Source organism: Bactrocera neohumeralis, chromosome 4 (genome assembly GCF_024586455.1).
Source record: "Bactrocera neohumeralis isolate Rockhampton chromosome 4, APGP_CSIRO_Bneo_wtdbg2-racon-allhic-juicebox.fasta_v2, whole genome shotgun sequence".
Lineage (NCBI taxonomy): Eukaryota > Metazoa > Arthropoda > Insecta > Diptera > Tephritidae > Bactrocera > Bactrocera neohumeralis.
Window position 1 is genome coordinate 70,500,144 of NC_065921.1, and position 21,794 is coordinate 70,521,937.

At 36.3% G+C, this 21,794-nt stretch overlaps 1 protein-coding gene across 2 annotated transcripts in view; it reads left to right on the top strand.

Moving 5' to 3' along the window:
• LOC126757277 (uncharacterized) overlaps positions 1-21,405 on the top strand; it is a 292,908-nt gene extending 271,503 nt beyond the window's left edge. For both annotated transcript variants that reach the window (XM_050471055.1, XM_050471056.1), the window contains exon 5: positions 19,547-21,405. In XM_050471055.1, coding sequence (XP_050327012.1) covers positions 19,547-20,708 — 1,162 coding nt within the window. In that variant the 3' untranslated portion in view covers positions 20,709-21,405. The remainder of the gene's footprint in view (positions 1-19,546) is intronic.
• The last annotated feature ends 389 nt before the right edge of the window (positions 21,406-21,794 follow it).

Sequence of the window (21,794 nt, forward strand, 5' to 3'; positions counted from 1 at the left end):
TTTTCCATCATTAAATAGTCATCAAATAAAATGACCATATAATATGTATGTAGAGTATGCATGGTATATGAGGAGACTTTTAAGGAAACGTGACTGACTTGCCAGACTAAATGCATAACCATGTTTTCGTAAGCGCTGGATGGAGCTTAAAATGCCATTAATGTAAATTTGATGAGCAATAGTTTCAAAACCTATAGGCGCAAGCCATTTCCACCACTGTCGGTTTAGGGTAACCCGAAAGCACACGCATTTCATAATCGAGTCATATGTTTTAAACTGAAATATCGCTTTAAGAGGTTGCATAGGTTTTCTCCGGTAAATAACAAAATTTTTTCTTATATAAAAATAGATGTTCAATTCACAACTTGTCGTAAAGCATTGTAAAATCGTAAAATTATAAATTTTTACATTTGTTTTTTTATTGCTACGATCAAACACTATTAACAAAGAAATTCTGAAATGTTGGAAAAAAATATTTAAAACTCGGCCTTACGACATCATTTCCGGTGACCCCTCGGAAAAAAGATGCGCCCGCGCTGGCAGGATAACTCCTTACAGAATCAACTAAAGTGAGGAAAAATACGTGTTTAAGGGGGAAGCCTGCTTTAGAGGCTTAAAAAATTCGATTTGTTTGAGGAGTTTTTTGAGCAGGAAAAAAATAATTGATTAAATCGAAACATTTAGGGTTTATAGTTACGTGTTTAAGCATCATTCATAAATTTTTGGATACGAAATCTTTGATATTCTGCCTTTGGGAAGCAATTGCCCGATGCATCTCGCATGTGCATTTGTCGGACGGCGGGCAGGATGCAGGTCGCAATTTATGTCGGAAACAAAAAATTTAAAGAGATTAATATTTTCTAATAACTTATCTTCTAGTTAAACTAAAAAACTCCAAAAAACTTTAAAATTTGACAATTTTTTTATAAATTGAAAAACGAGGTTTTTGACCAAAAAATTTGACTTTATGTTGTTTAAAAATATGTTCAAACCTGACTTTTCTTAATTTTTTTTTGTTGAAATAGAAGATAAGTTAAAGCCAAAGATAATAAACTTTTCCCCAATTCCATACGACGTTAAGTTTGTTTTCTATCCTGCACGCCAATTAAGAAAAATCGTAAAAATGAAAAACCGAGAAATCGCGTGTCAAAGTGTTCGCTTTCTGCCCAAGCGCTCATATATCTGCTAAACGCTCGATCACTATTTCCCTTCTAGCTGCGAAAATATTTCGAGTTCTTGTCTATAAATTTGAGGACATATTCTGAGATTATTTTTTAAGAGATTTAAGCAAAAAAAATTATACTATTTTTTTAAGCTTCTAGAGAAGACTCCCCCCTTAAGTTAAAACCTTAATTTAGAACTTGGACGAAGCAAAAAAACTGAAAATTGTATTTTTGGCACACGTTTTAATAAAAAAATTAAAATTTCTGGATATTTTTTTTTCAAATAATTGTAAACGAAAAAAAAATCCTTCATCTAAGTCTTTAAGAATTGTATTTCAAAGACCTCTGTAAAACTTCATGAAGATCGGTTGAGTAGTTCTCGAGTAATCTTGCCAGCCGACTTCAAAAACACAGTTTCAAGAAAAACGCGTTTAAAGGCGGCGCACTTAGCCTAGCTAGCCTCGAGCGCACAAGTTCTCAAGGCTATATCTTCGAAACTATTACTCGGATCACCTTTCGGACAATATTCTAGAGGTTGAGAATTTAAAAAGACAATAAAAAAATCCGATTTTTTAAACAAAAAATTAAATAAAAACAAGTAAGGAAGGGCTAAGTTCGGGTGTCACCGAACATTTTATACTCTCGCATGATAAAGTAATAATCGAGATTTCATTATACGTCATTTACATATTTTTCAAATTCCGTATTTTTGTAAAGTTTTATTCCGCTATCATCATTGGTTCCTAATGTATATACTCGTATTATACTCGGTATAGTAGTTCCTGAGATATGATTTTTGGTCTATAAATGGGCGACGCCACGCCCATTTTCAATTTTTGAAAAAAACCTGAGTGCAGCTTCCTTCTGCCATTTCTTCTGTAAAACTTGGTGTTTTGACGTTTTTTGTTAGTCGGTTAACGCACTTTTAGTGATTTTCAACATATCCTTTGTGTGGGAGGTGGGCGTGGTTATTATCCGATTTATTCCATTTTTGAACTGTATATGGAAATGCCTGAAGGAAACGACTCTGTAGAGTTTCGTTGACATAGCTATAGTAGTTTCAATACGTACAAAAAACTTAGTAGAGCGGGGCCACGCCCACTTTACCAAAAAAATTGCCAAATTTCACTTTAATATATTTATTTATGGCTTAGTTATGACACTTTATAAGTTTTCGGTTTCCGCCATTTTGTGGGCGTGGCAGTGGGCCGATTTTGCCCATCTTCGAACTTAACCTTGTTATGGAACCAAGAAATACGTATCCAAGTTTCATCATGATATCTCAATTTTTACTCAAGTTACAGCTTGCACGGACGGACGGACGGACAGACAGACATCCGTATTTCAACTCTACTCGTCAAACTGATCACTTTGGTATATATAACCCTATATCTGACTCTTTTAGTTTTAGGACTTACAAACAACCGTTATGTGAACAAAACTATTGTACTCTCCTTAGCAACTTTGTTGCGAGAGTTAATTAATTGCAAAGAGAATGTATAAAAATTAACCTCAAAATATGGCTCAGTAATATAAAGTTAAGACTGAGTCATTCATCCGTGGATACGGTTGCTGTAGAAATAAGAAAAAGAAGAAAAAAGAGTAAGATTATATGATATGTATGGCATCAGTCGTTCAAACATCTTTGTCTTTTTTCAAACGTTTCACCAATTGCTTAAATAGTGAAAGCATACATATATGGAATGAGAGCTATTTAGCCAACAAATTCAGGTAACATTGTTCTTTTCCTCACAATAATCGGTAGAGCTCCTAACCCCGGCTTTATTCGCAGAATCAAACACAAATAAACAAGGTTAGCCCCCTGTGAAATCGTTTTTAAAGAAGATATCGCACATAATACAATCCCAAATAATTATTCACAAAGAAAATGAAAAGTGCTGTATTACTCAGCCAGTACTTTATAACAATAACTGAGACTAATTTATACAATTTTAAAGTCTCTTTGCTACATACTGACATTTTCTGTATGAGTTCGCCTGTATCAATTAGCGAACTGTATACATTTCACTTGAGTGTTGGCACTCAAAATCCATACCAAATTAGCGCCAACTACATACAATAACATAAAATTTAAAGTATGATATTACAAATGTAAAGGTATGAATGTATGTATATACAACAAAAAAGATATCTGAAACAAGCTCGAATTGCGCCGAATACTTTGCTCAAACGCCATCAATGGCATACGGCCGCCCTCTGCACTGAGAACGGACTACAAAGCAAAGAGCAATTTTGACGCGTCATAAAAATTAACTTCGTATTCTGTTTGATATTTCCCAGACACAGCGACACCTATTAGTATATTTCCACCCACCCACGACGTTGTCTGGAACAGTTATGCCAAAGGCACTCAAAAAAGCAAATGTCTGTCTGCCTGTGTCGCTAACTACCGAGCATAATGAACGCACCTTCTGCTAGCTGCTGCTAGCTGTGCAATACACTACAGTTTTCTGATATACACACACTCACACGCTTAAATGCGCTTTCACTCACCCACGCCCACTCACCCTCGTCCTCCGCCCCCATATTTGAGGTGTCATATTTGTAATGGGCTTATGCCGTTCCACTGGGATTTGCAATCTATACCTTTACACACACTTATACATACATAACGGCATCTACAGTTAAATATATGCAGGAATGTGTGTGTGTACACCCACATAGCTTCAATGCTGGCACACGTTCTGTTTCCCTCAACACATCCATCCAAATAAGCCATAAAAGCCCGTATACATAACAAGCATCACACAACTTACATCGCACGTCAGACACACACACATTCACACATAATTGCATAGATATTTCATTCAACGGATTTCCATTAACGCATTTGCATAAATATTTATGCGTCGCACTTAGCTGCACGTTGATCGCTTTCGCTTATATGTCAGCCAGCCAGGCAGGCAGGTATGCGCATATCCTTTGACTTCACCCACGCTGCGCACAACCTCTGACTTTTAATATGCTTCTACCCTTTTCCGCTCGCTTAGCGGCTGTTGCCAGCATTAATAGCGTTTTTGCTTGGCAAGCGCTCTCCACTTCAGCTTTAGCTTGCTTTTAGGTATTTTGTTTAGTTTAAGCCTGCTTGGGTATTTGTAGTTGTTGTTGTACATATTTAGCTGCACACCGTAACCTCTTTGCACTGTCGCGTCATTTCACCCACTAACTTGCCACTTTAGTTAAGCTTTAGCTCATATTTCGTTTAAGCGAAGGAATTGCCTTGTGTGTATCGCTCAGTACATTAGCTAGTATGACAAATTAGTTTTTAAGGTATTTAGTTATGAAATGTGATATCTTCTTCAATTGCATTTCTTGAACATTGGCAGTGGGCCGATTTTGCCCATCTTCGAACTTAACCTTCTTATGGAGCCAAAAATACGTGTACCAAGTTTCATCATGATATATCAATTTTTACTCAAGTTACAGCTTGCACGGACGGACGGACGGACGGACGGACGGACAGACAGACATCCGGATTTCAACTCTACTCGTCACCCTGATCACTTTGGTATATATAACCCCATATCTGACTCTTTTAGTTTTAGGACTTACAAACAACCGTTATGTGAACAAAACTATAATACTCTCTTTAGCAACTTTGTTGCGAGAGTATAAAAATATACTGTCAACGCGGTAGTATTCCCTGAGATTATTTGTGGGCTGTTTACTAACACTAAGACAAAAACGACAATATACTTTTCCATATAATTTGTCAGCAATTTTCCATCAGTTCACAGTTCAATGCATTTCAGTAATTAAAAAGGAGCGGCTTCTTTTTCAATTCAAAGCAGATGAAGAGAACTTTTGACAGTTCCCGTTACTGCTGGTGTTATACAACTTTTACTTTTAAAGAACTTTTCATGAACAGGACTTTTTCAGATGGCACAGTTCTTCATAGAAATGCCTTTTAAAGTCATGCTTTACCGACGTCATAAAAAGCTACTCGCCTATGTTTAGATCCTTATAGCACTTAATCTAGAAAGCTTGTATGGCAGCTGTATGTTATAATGATCGGCTGTTCCAACAAATGAGCAACTTCTTGCTGAGAACAACGTCCGATGTATTTAACGTGGGTACCTGCTGACGACAGCTTTACCCCACGGCGCTCAAAAGCACAGCGGATCAAATCAATGCTTTGATCAGCGTACCAATGGGCATTGTGAAATGGACACACTAACCACCTTGATAGGGTGCGAGGCTCATCTAAAACATCTGCCGTACTTTGAGTCCGGCACCCGGTTGCAATGCAACTCCACATTCAACTAACAAAGCGTCAGATATTTCCCGAAGAACCAGTCCGCATGAGTAGGTTGGAGCATACTCCAAGGGCTCCTGCTCCTTGTGATACCAGAATTAAGTTTCCAGTCAGACCTCTTAGCCAAAACTACTAACTGTTGAGCTTCCATACTGCTCTGGACTGGTGACCAGTGGTTGGACCACATACGCACATTACACGCATACATCATTCACACAAGAAGCTAACCCTAATTCTCAGTTAAACGCCGTCGCCGCCTAAACTGTTCACGCGCATATGGCCCTACCTGTTCAGCATTCCGACAAGTGGAGATCACAACACTAACATCTAAAATTCAATCAGTCTAGCTAATCCCCTTACCATCCACGTCCCTAATGTCCGAGTACATCGAGCAATCTGCTCCCGCTCCACAAAAACAACCCGACCTATCCGATAGGTGTATCTGACGCAAAAATGCTTGCCTCGTAAGCAGAAAACCCAGACTCAGACAAAATCTGAAGTTTGTGTTACCCTCAACAAACCCAACGTCCCGAATGTATTCATAAGTTACTCGACCTTTAGGACTATTGTTCCAGCGGTCTTGCCACCTACACCTGACACTATCATCTAGAAGCCACCTGTTCCCTAGACATCCCTCCCTCTCCACATCATCATCGGAAATCCAGTCATTCCACAGCAATGACACACTCAAGCTCCTTCCTAATCTGAATGCAAGAGCACTCTGTATGACAATTAGGTCAACCCCCTATTAATCTAATTGTCATACAGCACCTAACAAAATGTGTATAGCATCCGTTGAGACAGTATGAGACACAGGCAAGAATCATGCAATGCTGTATTAAGAGGAGTTTTTGTCAACCCAAGACTGTCGTGGCAGTATATATCGTCCGCTCAGACCGCGAGCGATCTTTGACCATGAGAAGAAGAAGGTCGTCTGCATACGCACAACACCTATAGAGTGGCTCGAGCTGCCTAAGCAGAGAGTCCATCATAAGGTTTCAAATATATAGACCACAGATGGAAACCTGCGGACACCCACGAACCACTCCAATCTCCACATTCCCATACATGCCGACTAAAGAGCCCTTTCTCTCCGAAAAGTCATTCCGCTAAAAAGTAATTTCCGGACAGGCAAGCTCATCCAGCCGTTGCACCACTCAATCCTAGTTTAGGCAGTCACACGCCACCTTGAAGCCAACAAATATGAAGTCAACAAGATTTCTGATCTAACTGAGGGACTAGTACGCGGTCATGGCTAATTCGACTCAGCTGGTCATGCTGATCATCTTTATATATGTATATAAATCTTCTGACCGTGTGTTTGTAATTGAACTGCTCCTAAACGGCTGGACCGATTTTGATGAAATTTTTTGTGTGTGTTCAAGGAGATTCGAGAATGGTTTAGATTTACAATTTGGTCCATTGGAAAATGTTTGTTTAAATTATTTTTTCATTTGTAATTAATTGCTAATTTTGGAATGTTTGACCGATAGATAGCGCTACCATCGCAGTATCCAATATTCAAAATTAAATTCAATAGTATTTTTACCCCAAAAACCAATTCTTTCTTGACGCACGAAATGCTTTTTAATTCATTTTTGTTGCTTCACCAAAAATGCGGTTATTCCTTAACTAATACTTATAATCTAACTAATAGAAATCATATAGATGGTATTATTAGTACTACCTATGTATCAGCCACAGTAAAACGTGTCCTCTAGTTTATGTAGGTATATATTTTATACGATTCTTTCCAGGTGTTAAAAATTTCGTGTAAAACGTAATTCTGAGTAAAAATGTGTATATTTTTAAATGAGAAAAAATCGCTCTGACTTATTCGTCACCGAAAAACACGTGTTGGAATACGTGAGTTACTTTGAAGCTAAATGCAGACTCTCCGAGCCTCTTTGGTGTTTTATAGTCATACTGCTAAACATTTGAAAGGCAAACGCAAGCTAAATAGCACTGAATACTCTAATCTGTGGTTACAGCGAGTCATATAGCCTACGCTCAAGCCTGAAATCGCCATACACACGCAAACATCCAGACCACTCTTCATTCAATACGGATTACCACTTTACAACCAATATAAACTCTCGAGGAACGCCGCGTGGCACTTGAGTTTCAAGTATTTTTGATATTTCGAGAACTTTACCCACGTTCGGCGAAACCTATAAACAAACAAGAAACAACAACAGCAAACATATAAATACATAAACAAACTGAAAATCTGCAAGTCAATTTTCCATGTAATTAATTTCAAAAGCACACTAATGCACTAACGGGAAAATGGAAAATGGGAAAATAATTCGCAGTGTAAAAGTGCAACATGCTGAGCGGCTGCGAACCGCGCAGCCAGGTGTTAAGCAACTTTGTGGCACAAAGCGAAAAACTCGAAACTCGAAACGCAAAGCGCAAACACAAATAATCAACAACCAGCGAGCGTTGAGGGGGAGAGACGAGGCGCTGGTGGCGTTGGTGGGCGCCGTTGCGGCAATTTTCAGTTACAAAGCTTTGCAGGCAACCGAGTGAACAATAGCAACAGCAAAGCATCAAAGTAAAGTGCGGCAAAGGAGCGTCGCAAAGTTTGCAACGCATATTTGTTGGCCCTGAATTAATTTCTATTGCAGTTATATTGCAAAACAGCAACGAAAAAAAAACAATATTTTTTCCACTTTTGCCAACATTACTGTTACCTAGTTTTCTTTGCGCCACATGCCACATTTAGCGGTAAATTGCTGCTGAAAAACACTACTAGCCAAGCAACAACAACTGCAACAAATGAAAAATGTAAAGCCGCAAAAAATTATCAAACAAATACTTGTATGTTTGGCAAAGTGTGCACAACTAAACGCGGCTGCTTGCAACACAAAGTTAAAGCCGCCTACAGTTATGCAACGGCAAAGTTTCGTATCGGCTATATGTGTGAGTGATGCAGCGTGCGGTGCGCAGTGCGTAGCAAATTGTTTGTCGGTATGATTGTGTGCGTGCGACTCGTTCGTAGTTGAGTAGGCCAGTGGTACAGCAGAGCCTCCGTTGGTTCAGGGCTGTTGTGAAGGCAGTGTATGCAGGCATTGCATGATAAACCCTTTATAAATAAACACACATATACACATTTATATGTTTATTTGTGTGCTCTAACTAGCTTTGCTTTGTTTACAACACGCGCTTAGTCTTTGCATACTTGCAGGCGTTGTAGACATGCGTTTTTGTATGTTGAAGATGTTGTAACTCAAAAAGAACACTAGCATAATAAAGTGTTCTTGCTTGTTTGACTATTTCTACACTGATAGAAAAAGCTAAAAATTCGTGAACTATTCATTAATCATCGTTAATTTTGGCGTTATATTGAGAAAGGTCATAAAGAGTGTCGCAAAATTAACGCAATATTTAAATTTGCTGCCATTTATGCAGTAAAGACTTGATATTTCTCGAAAAATCAAACAAACACAAAACAGGTTGACAGCTGACAGTTAAGGCTTAATAAAAATACGTTACACATGCATAAGTGGGAATTAATCTTGGAGCATGGTCACTGCAGATGAAAGTGGAAGATCGTGAATGAAGCTTTTTGGTTTTAAAAAGTAATGTAAAAAAGAGAGAATTTGATTGATTTACAATTTATTTTAGAAAAAAAAACTTATAATAAAACAATATGAGGAAAGAAATATTTGAAATTGTGTGTCTTTTCATGTCAAGTTATCTTCAGATTTTGAAGGTTGGTTGAGAATGCCTACACATAATAGTTGATAAAGTTGGCTCTCTAATTTTTAGGCGAAATTTTTAGCCTGGCATAACGTGACAAACTCAACCAGCCGATGAAGCCTTGACAAAATAACTTCTTGCGTAGAGTTCCTTAGTATAAAAGTTGCGTTATAGGAACTTGTCATGAAAAGTTCACCAAAACATGGTTTTCTCAAAATACAGCATTTGTTGAAAATGTTTCAATATTCAAAAGAAGATTTTCTAAGTTGGAATAAACAAAAAGCTTTGAAAAGATCTGTTGTCAGTGTTATGAATTTAGATTTACATCTCTTAATTAAAACGATGTATAATTTTGGTATGTTCCAACTTGTTCAGGTATTATCTGAGATGTTTGCAGAATAACGCATTTTTAATATTGAACACTACTTAAAAACTTAGGAAAGCTCGATCGCACTTCGAAATGATTTAAACTTTCGGCCAGAAATATGATTGGACCATACCTTTTGAAAATGAAGTGATTTAATGTCATTAGATTTATTTTTATGGTGTTATTTAAAACCAGAAGTCTGTTGCAACAAACCCACAACACGCGTGCTTGAAAGGAGAAGAAATGAAATGAAACATAACCACATTTAGTTCCAACTTTGCGTTAATTTTGAGTCACCCTTTATACAAGGTGTTTTCCAAAGAAAACAGAAAACTTTTTGAATCCAGCGCCCCCTGGTGGCGCCATCTAGTATATGCCGACCGGTGCGTTAAAATCTGCTATCTTTGACGATTGTCCACTGAGAATTTCTTGACATTTCATTCATTTTGATTGGAAGTGAAGTTATTGCGTTTTAAGTGTCAGTATGTTATCGGTGCAAAAATAAGCTTCGAACAAAGAGCCAACATTACATTTTGTTTTAAAATTGGTAAAACTTTTACCGAAACGTTTCAATTGATGAAACAAGTTTATGGCGATGATTGCCTATCCCGTAGCAGAGTGCACAAGTGGTTTCAACCTTCACAAAGTGGTCGTGAAGACATACAAGTAAATGACGATCAACATGTGGGCCAATCAAAATCCGTGACCACCGGAAATTCCATCGAAACTCTGCGTGAATTCATCAATAATCAGCCGAAATCGTCATTGAAATTCATGGAAATGGAATTGTATATCTCCAAAACATCGATTTATCACATTTTGACCGAACATTTGGGCTTACGAGAAGTGTGTGCACAGTTTGTTCCGCACAAATTGACTGACGACCAAAAATTGCTCAGAATCCAACATTCGAAGGACATCTTGTGACCGATTATTTGACCAAAAATTACATTTTAACCATTAACCACTCCCGTATTCACCTGATATGGCACCGTGCGACTTCTTCCTTTCCGGAAAAATGCATTGGCTCATGAAAGGAAAGCGTTATGCAGACGTAGAGGCCATTCAAAAGGCTTGCACCGGCATACTGGCGGTCATACCGGCCAACGAGCTAAAACACTCGTTCGACATGCTTTTGGACCGTGCAAAAAGCTGTATTGAAGCAGAAGGAGACTATTTTAAATAGAATAAATATATTTTGCGAAAAAAAACATTTGTTCTGTTTTTGTTTTTAAGTTCTGTTCACTTTGGAAAGCACCTTACGGATATACATGTATCTAGTAAAATAACTTGAATGAAAATAAGAGATGCAAATTTATATTAGCCTTAAAATAAAAACTCTAAGCTTGTCCTAGACAAAAAAATAATTTTATACAATGCGGTCATAAAACCGATTTGGATGTATGCCATTCAGCTGTTGGGTATGTCCTGTGCAACTAATACTGTTGTAATATAAAGGTTTGAATCGAAAATGCTTAGGATAATCACGTGTTCGCCATGGTGTATACCACTACGCATATAATATCCATAAAGATCTCGGTATTCCTATGGCAAAGAAAGAAGTAGAGGGCAATGAAATATATATCAAAACTTCGAGATCACCTAAACCCATTGGCTGATGTTTTAGTACATTATTGCGATCAAACACGCCTAAAAAGAAGATATATGCCTGCGTACTTAAAATCAACGTATCACAAAAACAGCTCAATCACTTGCTTGAGCTTGTCTAGTTTTTAAATAGACATAACATTTTCTAACTTATTTTAGGCTTTTAAAACTGCTTTGTGTTTTAACAAAGCAGTTGCAATAAATGAGAAAATATTAAAAAAAAAATAAATATTATACATTTATACATATTTAAAAAACTAGATGCAGCCACGCCTTGCTGTGGTTCTGCTGTAAATTCATTAGTGATATAACAAGCTATCAATTCAGTGAAAATACTATTTATATGAATAACGACGAAAACGCAATTGCCGGTGTAAAAATCAAAGCGATTAATACCATTCACAAATGAAAATCCATGAACTGTTTCTCTTTTAATATAGTTGGGTTAGAAGACATCCTATATTCTAAATTGGATCAAACTGGTTCATTAGATTGGGATGGAGTCCGAAACGTAATTTTTATATATTTGCAAGCAATAATGCGCCTAAACTAATTTTTCCCTTAATAAGCTAATTTTAATATTTAATTAAAATATTGCTTTTAACTAGAACTTTCCACTTATTATTTTCAAAATCAGTTGTGATGTCCAAATCGGGGTATAATGTCTTTAATACATAAATAAAACTATCTGAAAAAATATAAAGTACCTAACATAAAGTATCTAAATAGTCAACATGACGAGCTGAGTCCATCTCTGTCGGTATATACGCGAACTACTCCTTCAGTTTGAGTTATTCGTACCAAGGTGCTCATTTGCCGCATATGATATCGGATATTTAGAGCATACAGCTGTCATACAAATTAACCGATCAAACCCTAGTTCTTGTAAGGAAAGCCTTATTATCTAGCAAGGTATCTTTATAAAATTTGACATATTTGCTCTTTAAAGCAACGGTATAATCTATTTAATTATTGTTAAGACTAGACTGCAGCATATATTAGGTTGTCAGAAAAGTCTTGCGGTATTTTCGCTAGTTGGTGCTGAAAGCGCGTAGTTCTAGATTTATTCGTCGCATCGGGTCATGTATACCTTTTTGGAAAGCTCATTTCTTGCGCTAACACGTGTTTGATTGATTGTCGTTTCTTTTAAGTCGTTCGTGAGTTATAGCGTCGCAAACATGGAGCAAAATAAAAAGAAAATACGGCATATTTTACAGTACTACTACGATAAAGGCAAAAATGCTTCTCAAGCCGCCAATAAAATTTGTGCAGTTTATGGACCCGATGCAGTTTCCATTTCCACCGCACAACAATGGTTTCAACGTTTTCGTTCTGGTGTAGAGGTGGTAAAATCGCTGAATTGGTCGAAAGAGACCGGCATAGTAGCAGCCGTAGCATCGGTCAAGAGCTGGGCATGAGTCATCAAAAATTCATTTCAATTTCAATAAATAAAAAAAAATGCAATAAAAATACCGCAAGACTTTTTTGACAACCCATTATTAGCCATTCACATCGATCACAATCAAGTTACAGATTTTGTATACCCTTTACTGATATAAAAAATCGTCCTGTGCAGGGTCTGTATCCGAAGTCAACGTTCTGTCTTAAAATTGAAATTATTTTAAAACATTTTTTTCATTATTCAAGTTCTGAAAAATATTTTTTATTAAATATATTTTATATCTTAAAAAGCAAAAATAAAAATTACAAATATTTTTTACCAAAAATTGGCATTTAAACATTCCTCTTCGATACTTATACATATATTACCGCAAACAAAAGCTTGAAAACTTTAAATTATTTTAGTATGGAACGCAATTGAATAGGCTAATTATTTATTGCTCTACAATAAATGATAGCTCGTAAAGTTGCCTGTGCCCAGGTGAGGTGGAATTTTTATCTTAACTCTGACCGAACAAAAGAATATAGTAGAAGTAGTGAATTGACGGTGGTAGTAGTTATTAATAAGGTGAAGAGGAGGCATAATAAGGACGAAATGTATGATATATTAATAGCAATGGTCATAAAATTTTATATTTACTCGTAGAATAAATTTTCGCTGCTGCGTTCATCACTTCTGAATAGAAATTGGTTACACAATTTTGTACCTTAAAGAGTGCTATGTATAAAAATATTTTAATAACTATTTTATATGAAAAAAAATTATAAGTTTAAATCACAAAATCTAAAGCCGTAAGGTAAAAGACCCCCAAAGCAGCAGGATAATGCAGCATGTGCCGCACATTAAGCGCCTGAAAGATGTTTCAATTATTTAAAACAACCAGTCATTTCTGCTTTCACCGGTCCACCAGCACTTATCTTGTGTGCAACAAGTGACCTCCTGAAATTATGCAACAGGAGTATTTTAGCTTCACCCGTAAAAGCGCAGGCGAAAAGCTGCTTACTTTTGCCGACCAATGCAATTATTAAGTGCTTTTGTGGGATTTTGCTGCTGGAGCTTTGTGGCTGCAGTTTTTTCAGCCTGTTGTGCTACATTTTGTGGCTGCCACAGTCATTCTGCGGCGTTAATTTGTTATTTGTTTTGTTATGTGTTCATTTATCTTATTTTCTTTATATTTCGTGCAGCAGACGTTTGTGTTTGTTGCAAATGCTATTACATTTTCGTTTCTGCCTCACTTTGTGCCATTTCCGTTGACTGCTGCCTGCCGCCTTTTCCATTTACAGTTTTCTTTTATTTAATTTGCCCTACCTTTGCCTTGCAACTCATCTGCTTGCGACTCAACTGCTTTCCGCTGCGCTCCCCTTTGCTCGGTTTGCAATTTGTTGGGAACCATTTTTCTTATTTCCGTCTTCCTTTCAACTTCCTTTTGTTGTTGTTGTGTGTTATTATTTAGTTTATGCAATTCAACGCTGCACATTAAAATTGTACACTTTAATTAAGCAACAGGAAATTGCAAATCTGCTTGCAACGCGCATCCCTCGAGCCGGCAACTGATCTCAGTCGCATGCTGCAAGCAACTTGCAACTTCCACGCTGAGCGTTAGAAATGTATGAAATAAAAGCATGAATGTATACAAAATAAACACATACAAACATATGTTGCAAGTAGCAGTAGTGCTGCGCCTGCACCGAGGCTGCTTGTTGCTGCCAACAGCTTTTTAGCCTGAATTATGGCGCAGCAATTCATCAAACTAAGTGGCAGTGGCAAGCAGTGAGGCCACAGCAAGACAGCCAGCCGGTCAAACAGTTGGTTGAATAAGAGCATACAACAACAACACAAACACACACAAACATATTATATGCGCATAACGCTAACAGCAAACGAAGCTCTTTAGCAACACGAGCCAACAACGCCTGCATAACCAAGGGGAGCTCTGACATGCAAACCCACAAACCCATGCGCTTCAAACTTTGAGCACTTCGAAATACAGATTTAGATCCTTGAGCTGCCGCACGACAACGTCTCCGAAGACAGTTGTAGATGAATGAAGATTTATTTAAAGTCATCTATTTTAACTTAATAAAAGCAAGCAAGAAATGATTTAACTGCGCTGCAAGTGAGCGAATCAGCCGTGCGTATATGTGTGTATACTAGTATATGTGGCCTTCGCTTGGCGGTATAAAACAGCACAGTTATATTACATTATAGGTATACTTATGGAGGTATAAATATACGCACGACTTTCTGTTATTCCTGCCGCAAAGACATTGCTTTAGCGCTCTTTTAGCCAAATGAAAATGTGCAACGTGGCGTATGAGTGACAAAGTTGGCATTCAGCGGCTTTCGAATGTGCGTAAAAGTCGCATTTTAAGCAGCACTACCTTCGCTTGCATACCTCAGTTGTCCTTCGTATGTGCGTATGTGTGTGTAGTGGCTTAGAGTGGCAGCAAGTCAACTGCACTAGCCTTAAAATGTAGAGATTTAAACAAGGCACAGTGTGCTCGCAGCAGCGGAGAAATATTCACATGACAAAGACGCACGGTGTGTGCAAAATCACGCACATGCAAACAACTAAGTTTCTGTTAAAAATTTCATAAACAAAAAGTGAAAAATTCTAAACAATGAAAAATAAAAATAATAAAAAAACCTTTGTAAAATTAAAATAAAATAAATAAAAAATATTAAAAACAAAAAAAAAAAAACAAAACATTTTTAAAACTAAAAATTAAAAAAATTTATATCGAAAGTAAAAAAATTAAAACAAATATTAAATCTTAAATAAATTAAAAAAAATAACAGAAAAAAATGATACATTTCATAAAATTAAAATAAAAAAATTAAAATAACATATAAAATAAAAAATTAAAAAATATAAATAAAAAATTTATTTAAAAAAAGATTTCGTAAAAGTAAAATAAAATAACTAATACAAAAATTATAAAGTATTAAAAATAAAAAAAAAATTAAAAAATTAAAATTACATATTAAAAAAACATTTCTTAAAACTATTTATAGCTAAACAAATATTAAATCTTAAATATTAAAAAAATAACCTTAATACATTTCATAAAATAAAAAAAAAATTACAAATTATAAAATATAAAATATTAAAAATTAAAAAAAATAAATAAAAAAAATTAAAAAATTAAAAAAGGAAAAAAAATAAAAATAAAAAATTAAAAAAAAAAAAATTATAAAAAAAAAAAAAAAAAAAAAAAAAAAAAAAATAAAAAAAAAAAAAAAAAAAAAAAAAAAAAAAAAAAAAAAAAAAATAAAAAAAAAAAAAAAAAAAATTAAAAAAAAAAAAATTAAAAAAAAAAAAATTTACAAAAAAAAATTTAACAAAAACATTTCGCAATATTTAAATAATACATAATATAAAAAATAAATTCTAGAAAAATTAAAAAAAAAATATATTAAAAAGATTTCGTTAAACGAAAGTAAACAAAATTTAAAATATTTAAAATAAAATACAAAAATTATTTAAAATTATTTCGTAATATTAAAATAAAACAAATAAAAAAAATTATGGATACTAAAAAATAAAAACTTAATATGTTAAATAAATGTTAAAAAAGCATTTCGTAAAGCTATTTATGATTAAAAAAATATTAAATATTAAAAGATAAAAAAAAAATAATAAATAAAAAAATTTAAAAAATAAAAAATTCATTTCATTTAAGTTATAAATATAAAAAATTAAAAGATAAACAAATAATCAAAATTCATTTCATAAAATAAAAATACAAAAATTCAAAAAAAATATTAAAAAAGATTTCGTTGAACTAAAATAAAAAAAATATAAAATATTTAAAATAAAAATTAAAAATAAAAAAATAGAAATTATTAAAAAAAAAAACGTCTGGTAAAATAAAAAAAATACAAAAAAGTTATAAAAAATAAAAATAAAATTAGAAAAATTATTTAAAAAAAACATTTCTTAAATTTTAAATAAAATAAATAAGAAAGGGGAAAAAATTATAAAATAATGAAAATAAAAAAAGTTATTAAAAAAAAACTAAAAAAAAATATTAGATAAATAAGCAAAATATTTTGCTAATAAATTTTAGTTTTTGCCTGCATTAGTATTGACGATAATGTTAAACATGCCATGAAAATTTATTATAGTTTTTTTTTATTTTTTATTTTTTGTTTAAATTATGTATTTATTAAGCTTATTTAATTTTTGATTTTATGTTTTATTTATTATTTTTAATCGTACTTTATTTTACATTATATTTTTTATTTTTACGAGAAACGTGAAAATTATATATAAAAAAAGCAAAATGAAATAAATTAAAAAAACAAAAAAATTATTTCACAAATTCTCCAACTCCGCCCCACTGTGCAGCTGCATAAGTGTGACGTCGTCTATGCATGCACCGAGCAGCGTCTTAAACTGCTGCCACTCGGCTTTATTGCAACGAAATTGCTGCATTACTTCACGTCGTCAGGCAGCTAACACAACTACAGGCAAATGCATGCTCACGCACAAATCTAAAGTAAGCAGACAGCCGAAGAATGGGTACTGCAGTTGTCAAGGACAGAGCAGCTATGACACGCACACACAGTGCATTTAAAATATAGAAAATTTCAAGTGAGCTTATGCGTCAGTCTTAACATGCCAACGACAACGGCAAGAACAACGGACAACAACAACAGCAAATGTAGGAGTACAACAACAGTTTTAGCTGCAATAGAGCCAAAGTAGCAGCAGCAATGTCATTTGTTACAATTTCCTTATTAGTTTAAGGAGTTAAGAGTGAGATTTCTCAGCCAAGCAAAATGGCATGCGTTTATGCATGTGTGTGTGTGTGCACGTTGCATAGAACGTTTGCTTGTTAATATGCGCGTGTGTGTGTTCACGACACGTGAAACAATGCGCTATGATGCTGCTGCTGCACATGCCACTGCCACTGCCACTGCCAATGATGCAGCGACTGCTTGCCTTGTTGTTGGTGTTGTTACTCGTTTTGCTAATACTTTACTGCCGCTGCTCGTGCTCTGTATATGCACACTGGCAATTAATTTAGTCTAGTAAAGCATTTTGTGCAACTGAAATTAATTTCCAACATATTTTCTCATGTTGTTAAGAAAACGAGGCGAATTCTGCAGCAAGAAAACTTCGAGCAGCAACAACAAGAGCAAATAAAGAATTTACAAAAATCTCATTTTATTTTATAAAATGTGTAGAATGCCATTAACAACATGCGCAACAATGTTTTGCTAATGTGTTTGTGTGTGTCGTACAATCCGTACAAACAAATACTTGCTGTTAGCAATCAAGTTGCTGCAGATTTAGTATCACACATTTATTATGTATGCGCACTTATGTGCAGCGCCGTTATGTTTGTGTGTGTCTTCATTCCATTATTGTGTGTTTTAATTATTAGATCTTTAGTTTGCTTGGCAATTTGAGTTTTACAAGTGGCCGCACGCAGCGTGGCAAGCAATTTAATATTTTATTTTGTGTTTAAAGAGCTAAATGTTGCCGAATGCATTTAATTAAGTGGGTAAATGGCAACGAAATTTATTCATGCCTGAGCGTAAAGATAAAAAGCAAGCATTTTTGAAAACTAAAATTAAATTTTTGAGAAGCTGTAACCTACCCGTTTCCCTAAAGATTACCAACATTAAATTTTAAGAAGATATCCTGTCAAATAAAAAAGTTTTCCATACAAGGACTCGTTTTTGATAGATAAGTTCGTGTGGCTATAAGCTTTGATAGTCCGATCTAAACAATTTCTTTGGTGATTGTACTATTACATGACCTAGCCAATGTAGCCTCTGTCTCTTAATTCGCTGAACAATTTCAGTGTCGTCGTATATCTCATACAGCTCATCGTTTCATCGAATGCAATATTCGCCGTTGCCAACGCTCAAGGGACCATAAATATTCCCAGAATCTTTCTCTTGAAAACTCGTAACGTCGACTCATCAGCTGTTGACATCGTCCATGCATCTGCGGAATATAGCAGGATGAGAGTTTTAAAGCTTGGTTTTTATTCGTCGGGATAGGATCTTCTTAATCGCCTACTCACTGCGAAGTAACACCTGTTGACAAAAGAGAGTCGTTGGTGCTAATACTAGTTCCAAATAAAAGACGAAATTATACGACTTAGATGGTATCTAGGAGCTTGGAAAAGTTATAACTGTCCATCAGATGACTCTCTGGAAAGTGATTGGAGAGAGATGGTGGAGTGGTTCGTGGCTAATCCTGACGATCCCTTTTTTCTGGTCGAAGGATTCCACCTGTGGTCCATCCATTGGAGACTATTTTGAACCCAGGTGATGGACGCAAGTCAAATATCTGGGGATGACTATGAATGAAAGAATGTGTTTCACTCCTCACTTTCGAATGTGAAGGAGCGACTGTAAACAAAATACGACGCATTTTGGAGAATGATTGTGGTCTCGGACGTCGATTAAACCTACTCATGCAGGCAGGTCCTTTCCCTCGTGATTCAACGGGACCGTGGTGGTTTATGCGGTTAAAACCCAATTGCGGGAAGAACTAACACTTTGTCAGTTGAATGTGGAATCACATTGCTACCGGGTGGCGGACCCAAAATACGGCAGAGGTTTTAGATGGTTAGTGTGTCCATTTCACACTGCCAATTGGAAATGAAAATTCCAGACATTTTCAGACCGCTGATCAAGGCACTGATTTGATCCCACTATACAGCGGTAAAGCTTTCGTCAGCAGGTAGCCACGTTAAACACACCGGAAGTTGTCAACAGTGACGTGTGAGTTTAGTTGCGAGTGCAACGACTGTTTGTTTGATGACGGGAGATATTTCGTTTTGCCCTCTCTTACTACCAAAGCCATTTGCTTCGCTTCCTTATCCAGACTGGAGAAAGCAGAACCAACGGCGCGGTTATTTAGATCAATATATTTACATTATATACAGTTGTTATTTAAAGCGACTGCGAAAAATATTCATCCTCATTAAATTCATGAATAACATTTTGAAAGTAGACCTTTTATATCTTCACTGACTAATTTTTTTTTTTGCTTTTTTCAGAGCCTTCATCGACAATACGCATCTACAAGCATTGCACCTCACCAACAACCTACAACTATACGACATTCCCATGCGACTGTTCCAAGGCAATCCCAACGTACTCGAAATCTACATGCAAGGCAACAGTCTGCAAACACTCTACTCCGCACAATTCCCCGTAGACCAGCTGGAGCGTCTTTACCTTGGCGATAATCCACTGCAATGCAATTGCTCGCTACTCTGGCTATGGCGTTTGGTTACCGGAAATTTCGATGGCGAGGCCAACAACGCAGGTGGTGTGCATGTTACACACAGTCAAGGCGAAGCGGCTGTAGCCGCGCTGGGCACGGCTGATGCCGATGTAGCGTCCGCAGCCGCAGAGGCTTATGTCGCACAACAAAGGCCTACACGGGTTAGTAGCAGCAGCAGCGGCTCCAGCGGCTATCTACAACTCGACATAGAACGCATTGGCTGCGATATCTGGCAGGATAATGTGCGCACGCGCCGCCGTCTAGTGACCATGTCCGAGGGCGATATCACTTGCCCCGCGCATATTGTCACCATTGTGTGTGCGATTTTTACGCTGCTGCTCGTCTTCGCCATCGGCGCCAGCATCGTCTTTTATCTGCGCTTCGTGAAGCGTCGACGGAAGCTGCTACACGATCGTTCGCTCACACGTTCGGGCAAATCAATTGTCAATGTACACGATCGCATACTGCAACATCAACCGCTGAGCACCGGCGGCGTACTGGGCATGAGCGTTGGTGGGCTCACCTATCCACATCACACGCTACAACAACAAGGTGGCACACATCATGCCATGTTGCCGCTACACCCGCATGAGTACCAGCAAACGCTGCCAGCGCAAGTGGACAAACTGGAATTGGAACGATATCTAGCGGCGCAGGCGATCGCCAACGAGTATCGTGCCTTGAAGCCGTGGGAGTTGCCGCCCGTAAAGGATGCGAATGCCTACAGCGATGAACCGGAGCACTTGTATGAGAAGTTCGACCACTACGACTATCCGGACATGCAAACGTTGAGCAAATCGAAGCAGGCGACTCTAATGTCCAACACTGACGGTTGCAACACCAACAACAGCGCTAATGGTGTGGTGCTGATGGGTAAGGGTGGCGCTGGCGCTGGTGGCACAGCGGCTAAGCCGCATGTGGTCTACGTATGACTCCCGGGTGGACAAGTCGGCGGCGGCGTCGACGCAATGGGTAGTGCAAGCAAAGAGTGCGAGGGCGTAGAGGCCGAAGGCGAGCTGCGCTATTGCCTCAACAACAACTATAGTAGTTATATGAAATTAGTTTAGAACGTGGCAGTTGGCGTAGAAGTGGTGCGGCAGGTTGAGAAGCGGAAGAGTAGCGGAAGCTGGCTAAACAGGTGGCGTTGCAAGCGAAAGCGTACGAATGCAATGGAGTTGCTACTAATGACACGAAATTAAATCAAATGCGAAAACTGTTAAGTGTAAGCAGTAAGCTGAGTAGGTTTGGATAAAAAAGGAAACAAAACAAAAACAAAAACAATAAATGTATAAACCACACTAAAATCGTACGTTAGCAGCGATGAATCGAAACAAGGGTATATTTGTTAGCAACTAAGTTACAAACACAAGCATACATACATACATACATACACCAATAATAGTAACACCGCAAACGTTAGGCATTATTATTCGTAATATCTCGTACATCTACGAACACCTAATTTCCTGTTAACCTTAAGCGTTTAAGTATATAAAATATATATATTTGCATAAGCGTAGCAAGAAACAACATTAAATGAAACAAGGGATACGTATAGTGTTATATAATAGCTAAATTACAATAAGTAAATCACGAACAAAATACTAAAATTACAAAACGTAAGAAAACTTCGAGTACTATGCAGTTAAAATAAAATTCAACAACATTATAGAAACACAAAATAATATTGAAGAAATGTTAACATTTAATTGATATTCATAAAATATACACAAATATTGTAAATGACCAGCGAAAAGTTTAAGCGCAGCATGAGTGAAGTGACATAATAAATTAAAATGAACATTTAATATTTGACGAACCTATTTTTGTAACACTCTTAATAGCAAAAAATGTGGTTTACCGCTCCGTGTTGTAGACCACATTTGAAGAAATTTTTTGTTTCTATCTATTTTCGATTTTTTGGCACGTGAGAGTAGATTAAAATCACTTTTTTTGCTTGTAAATTGATATTTCCCACCCTGTAAAACAATCGGTTACACATCGGTTAGTGCTTACCA